Source organism: Pundamilia nyererei, unplaced genomic scaffold, assembly GCF_000239375.1.
Source record: "Pundamilia nyererei isolate P.nyererei 1_Seehausen unplaced genomic scaffold, PunNye1.0 scaffold00204, whole genome shotgun sequence".
NCBI lineage: Eukaryota > Metazoa > Chordata > Actinopteri > Cichliformes > Cichlidae > Pundamilia > Pundamilia nyererei.
In genome coordinates this window covers 1056808-1063162 of record NW_005187605.1, presented here as the reverse complement: position 1 = coordinate 1063162, position 6355 = coordinate 1056808, and the positions used below count along the sequence as shown (strand labels likewise).

General features: G+C 37.8%; 1 protein-coding gene across 1 annotated transcript; it reads left to right on the top strand.

The window, feature by feature from the left end:
- The first annotated feature begins 752 nt into the window (after nucleotides 1–752).
- gja1b (gap junction protein alpha 1b) lies at nucleotides 753–5467 on the top strand. Its single transcript, XM_005747791.1, has 2 exons — nucleotides 753–881; nucleotides 2295–5467. The coding sequence occupies exon 2, from the start codon at nucleotides 2311–2313 to the stop codon at nucleotides 3475–3477; it is 1167 nt and encodes a 388-aa protein (XP_005747848.1). The 5' UTR covers nucleotides 753–881; nucleotides 2295–2310; the 3' UTR covers nucleotides 3478–5467.
- Nucleotides 5468–6355: the final 888 nt, after the last annotated feature.

Genomic DNA, 6355 nt, shown 5'->3' with positions numbered 1-6355 from the left:
AGCACCCGAAATTTCGTTGCACATGTACAATGACAATAAAGGGTTACCTGTTCTATTCTATTGAATACAACACCTGCATTATTTTATTTTCATCACTAGATGGTGCTGTGTACCAATCAAGTGTGTTATGGGAGCCCAGAATGGTTTAATGGAAAGTTACTAAAAATTAAATGAGGAATTTCAGTTTGAGTGCTCGGTGAAGCATAACCAGGACCCTGTGTAAGGCCTAAAGAAACGGGCTTTATTGGCAATATGAGCACTATATTATACACAGTGAAACAGAAACCGCCCAAGTATATATAAGTATATAAGTAGTAGAAGGTCCTGTTTTAAAGTGTTTGTGTTTTTTTTGAACTGATAGGCAGGTGTGTACGTTACCTATTGTCTTTTTCACATGGACCCCTTTACCTTTTTTTAACTATCATCTGCACAGTAGCAAGTATTCCCAGCTGCCAGAGAAATGTGAAGAAGAATTGTAGCTACATAGTTACATTCTCCTACTGATGTACTGACGCAAATACATGTCAAAGTAGTTTGCACACAGGAGGTATATCTGTTGGGTCGAGGTATTTTGTATTTGTAACCCTGCGTTTTAACATTAGTTCCACGTGATGGTACGTGTTCTCATGTGCTTATGAAGCAATAAAGCCCGAAACACCACACATTGGCTGTTTCTGTAGGAGTCTTTTTTTCTTTGCCCTCCCAGCAGCAGGGGCTTCGGTCTTGACGTAGAGATCAGGTGACTGTAACTTCTCTGACGGCACCGTTATAAGGGAAGTTTGACAAGTTCGACTCAGTTTTCCTACTGATGCCAAACTTGGATTTTAACTTTGCCAAGTGGCGGGGAACGGGCCACCTTTTTTGTCTCTGTAACTTTCCAGGTAAGTAAAAGAAAGTTTGGCTTAAAAAAAAAACGCGTCCGAAGGAAAACGCTGTCCGCCTGTTGCTCTTAGAAATATTCGGATAAACTCCGGTGCGCTCTAGACCACATGCGCCTTGTCTTAGAAACTTTGAGTATCCCTTTCTCCAAGGTGAATGCTTTGTCAGCTCTTTTCGTTTTTGTAGAAATCAAACCTACAACCTGGTTTACATCTACAAGGAGCAATGGCTGATAAAAGCCAGATTTATTTATTTATTTGTGTGTTTTTACTATCTCGATTTTTAATTTATGTAGTGGGCCAATGACCTCTTTTCGATTTTAATTTAATGAAAGTTCTTTTTATATTTCAAATTCTCTGCCTCTCTTGTAGCATTTATTGCTTTGCTTAAAAGCCACTGAAGTCAGGAAACTCAGAGTTAGGGCTCACTCTCTTTTCCCTTGAACATTGTTTCTTTTCAATGAAAACCATAGTACTCTTAGTACTTTTGAGTGGTTTGCTGAGTAGGTCATTGTGTTGGAGTCCATTGTTCTGCTTTGTCTTGATCATTTCACTCAAACAAACTCATTCATGTGGAAAGTGGCGGGATGTGTTCCCTATCTAATACCAATGAAAGCTTAATTTACCTTAAACTCTTAGTAGCTCAAATTTTGCACTTCTTATATTTAAATATAAAGGCCAAACACTCCCAAACTAAAGTTAATTTTCACATTTCCAATTAATGTTCACAGAAATACATTGCATTGTGTATAACTTGTCAGCTAAGGAGATAGAACAGGTCATCTACTAATTTGAAGACTGGTGGTTCAACTCCTGGCTGCACTAGTCTGCGTGAGACATGTCAACTGGAGTGTGAATGTGTGTAATATTAGATAGAAAGCACCAGTGCATTTACCATTTACATGTATAAGTGAGATCACATGCAGTTACTTACTTACTACAGGCACCATGGGGATTAGGCTGTTGTTTCACACTTCCCCGCAAAAGTTGCCTTACAAACATATATCCAACGCTGCCATTGCTCTCTGAAGTAACATGTCTTAATGTGTGTGTATTATGTGTTACAAGCATGTGATTTATCATTTGATAGTATAATTAACAGTACAGTCTACTTTTTGGTGTGCCTGCTGAAAACGATTCCGTGACGTCTTAAAATAGTATGACCTCTTTCAAAGGCGACATTAAACTGAATATACCAAATTATTTTGAGTACTGATGAGACATCAGACTTTGTATTATTCAGCGCAATTTAGTTTTTTGGATAGTTGTGGAAAAAATAACCCAAAATAAAGCTAATGGCAAGAATCTTAGGGATCTTTCCTAAAAACAGGGTTCCTGCTCCTAACTTTGATAACTGTTTGTGTAGCACAGTTTGTACACTGCAACCACTTCAACATTGTTCTTTTTTCCCACTAGCTAATACTCCCTGAACATGGGTGACTGGAGTGCTCTGGGTCGTCTGCTGGACAAAGTTCAGGCTTACTCTACTGCTGGTGGGAAGGTCTGGCTGTCGGTGCTCTTCATATTCAGGATCCTGGTGCTCGGTACTGCAGTCGAATCGGCCTGGGGAGATGAGCAGTCAGCCTTCAAGTGTAACACCCAGCAGCCTGGGTGTGAAAATGTCTGTTACGATAAATCCTTCCCCATTTCCCACGTTCGCTTCTGGGTTCTCCAGATTATTTTTGTGTCAACACCTACACTTCTCTACCTGGCTCATGTCTTCTATCTGAACAGGAAAGAGCAGAAACTCAACAGGAAAGAAGAGGATCTCAAAGCTGTGCAAAATGACGGAGGTGACGTCGACATACCTTTAAAGAAAATTGAGATGAAAAAGCTAAAGTATGGTATTGAGGAACATGGCAAAGTCAAGATGAAAGGAGCCCTCCTTAGAACCTATATAGTGAGCATTTTTTTCAAGTCTATGTTTGAAGTGGGCTTCCTGGTTATTCAGTGGTACATATATGGGTTCAGTCTGAGTGCAGTCTACACCTGTGAGAGGAACCCATGTCCACACCGAGTGGACTGTTTCTTGTCTCGTCCCACAGAGAAGACCGTATTCATTATTTTCATGTTGGTGGTCTCACTGGTGTCATTGCTGCTCAATGTCATTGAACTTTTCTATGTGTTCTTTAAGAGGATCAAAGATCGTGTAAAAGGCAAACAACAACCCACACTCTACCCCAGCGGAGGCACCTTAAGCCCTACCCCTAAAGAACTCTCTACTACGAAGTATGCCTACTATAATGGCTGCTCATCCCCAACTGCCCCACTCTCACCAATGTCCCCCCCTGGCTACAAGCTTGCCACAGGGGAGCGGGGAACTGGCTCGTGCCGTAATTATAATAAGCAGGCCAACGAGCAGAACTGGGCTAACTACTCTACAGAACAGAACCGTCTTGGACAGACTGGTGGAGGAAGCACTATTTCAAACTCCCACGCACAAGCCTTTGATTTCCCAGATGATACCCACGAGCATAAGAAACTGTCTTCCTCAGCAGGACACGAGCTGCAGCCGATAGGGTTGATGGATGCCAGGCCTTGTAGCAGGGCCAGCAGCAGAATGAGCAGCCGAGCCAGGCCAGATGACCTGGATGTTTAAAACACGGTTTCGTCTCTTTCCACCTCTCTCTGGCTGACAGAATTTCTGGTTGAAGCCAGAAACATCAGGAAACACTTTATCACATAGGTTTATTTGAGAGGTGTGACTAATCTCAATCACCGTCTTCAATATAGAGACTTTTAGTCAGTTCAAGAAACATTAAAACCATTATGTAATAATATCAAAGGTACAAGTATTTTCTGACTGAGTTTTACTTTTTAGTGCTTTTAACCCAGCCTCAAGAGAATATTGTAGCCACACGAATTGGGATTTGAAAGAGTATAACACAACCAACATTAATAATCTGTTCAAGAACACAGCCCCATAAGTTGACAGCTTTGGTTTCAATTTACTGATATTACATAAAAGATTTACTGTTTTTGTTTCTTTCAATGTTCCTCATGTTTTTCCAGTTGATGATGTCCTTTTTCATGAAATACGATAGTATGAAGCATTAGTAGCTTTGCAGCATTAATGTTTTGTAAAGTGGCTACTACACACTCAGTTTCATTTATGTTTAGTCGAGATCAGTGAACACTGTATTTGTCTGATAAACGACAGCGAGCCACAAATCTTCATACCTGTGCATCTAAATTTCCTAATGTTGTCAAGTGATATAAATGTCATGCAATAGAGAATTTGGGATAACAAGAACACACTGTTTAAAATTGAGTTTTGTAGTGCAGTTATGAAGTGTGGTACCACAACCAATCAGTGCAGTTTGGTTCAGTTTCTTTACTTTCATTCTCATTTTCATTCACCCAAAGATGTGTTGATTTCTTCTAATTTGTCAGTTGCCCTAGTCACAACACAAAGTTATTGCTCAATGCTGTTGTATAAATAACTTGGTTAATTCTTTGACAGTGACTAACAGTAAAGGGTTTATATGTTTTGTAAATTAATATTTATTGCCAGGATCTTTAGGAGAACTACCACTAAGACAGAAAATTGACTACTACTCAGTAAAGCAAACAAGTCCCCCACAAACTGTTTATTGCCGTTTATTATCAGGTAATATGTCAGATAATATTGTTTATTATCTGATAAACTTTGAATTTGTGTAGTGTAAGGTTTTAGTGCTTTTATCATGTTTTGAAGTGTGCACAGGGGTGGCAGGGATGATGGTAGCAAGCTGCTGTCACTCAGCAAAATATGTTTGTTCTATTAAGAAAGGCTTTATTACTGTCAGTCATTTGCTGAAATGTGTTCCTTTTTTTTAACCTATTGTGAGAAACAAAGACACTCGAATGATTTTCTGCATTTTACATATTCGATTTTTTTTTGTTTTTCAAACTTAGTGTAGCTCAATTTAATTTGCTGCTTGAGAAGTAGATATTTAGGAATGTAAATCAAGCTAACTGTGTCGCAATCAAAATGTGAGTTTGTAGAAGACTGCTTATAGATGCGGACTAATATTTAGTCATTTCCAATAAAGATATGCCAGTGTAGCTCCACAACTACCAAACACTAAGATAAATCTCAATTTGAATGTCTTTTACTGCGATTTTGCTTCAATTGCCAGTTGGTCATTGTTTTGGAGTATTTGCATATGTAACTGATATTTTGGCTACAATAGGAGTTGCACTGAGACATGGGAGACTGAGAAGCATTATGATACACATAGTATGTGGTTTTCTGATGACATGATGAACATGTTACTAATTTATTTTATAACACAGACATTATTATAATCAATAACATCAGACTTTTAATCACCAAATATCTCGGTGAGGTACAGTAATGTTGTTCAATGACAGAAGAGAAGCAATAATTACTGCTTGCAAGTATTCAGACAATGCTCATGTGTGGGGTCCACTGCTGTAAAGTGTGAGTATATGACGGTAAAATAAAACGTTTTTAAATACTTCTTTAACCAATAAACATTTTTCTTTCTTAAGCAGTGATTGATTTTTTTTTTAATATGTGGCCATTATTAGCCATTGCTGTTGTTAGAACTAAACACCTGCCAATAAAGAACTGTTAAAGTACATTATGTCATCTATGTTAAGATGTTTTCAAAAATACTTATTTACCTCACATAAAATTTTTGGTGTTGATTAATGTTATGTTAGTCAAGGTTTATTCTACTAAAAATATTTTTCATCTTTAACATTTTTAGAACAGACATATTTAGACATGTATAGAATAGCCCTTTATTGTACAACATGTCATTACAGTTTACTTTTATGGTAAGTTAGGTTTCAGATTTTTCTATCTTTATTTTTTGTTTTACAAGCTTAAAGAGAAATAACACTTGCCAATTGCAAGTCCTGCATGTAGCTGGAGATGAGCAGGTCAATTGTCAGACAGTGTGACTAATTTATATTTTTGACAGCTCTTATTGCTAGAGCTGTCAAAAGGTTTGCCAAGTAAAATTAATATTTTTTCCTTAGCTAAAGTTCTTGAATTATTATTTTTGAATAAAAAAATGTGCCCCGCCTCAGCTGACAGCTGAGATAGGCTCCAGCGCCCCCCGCGACCCTGAAAAGGATAAGCGGAAGCGAATGGATGGATGGATATATGCTTATGTTTTTTGTAGTTTGTTTCACTTGTTTGGTGAATTATATATTGCTAAAATGTATTACTATGCATAAAAATTTAACTCCTTGAATTATAGATCAAAATCTTCACTTCACATACATCTTGATTGTTTCATTTAAAATCCACTTTTGTGGTGTACAGAGGCAAGATTACAAAGAATGTGACATGTGACTTGCGCTACCAAATATAAACAGACATACATTTTCAATTTTAAGATTAGATGTTTTATAACGTCACTGTGATGGCATTTGTAGAATAGTCTACACTTAATGCTTTCAACACTTTCTGATCACCTCTTAAACCAAGTCATAATCCAGATCCATGAGAGTTGTTTGGC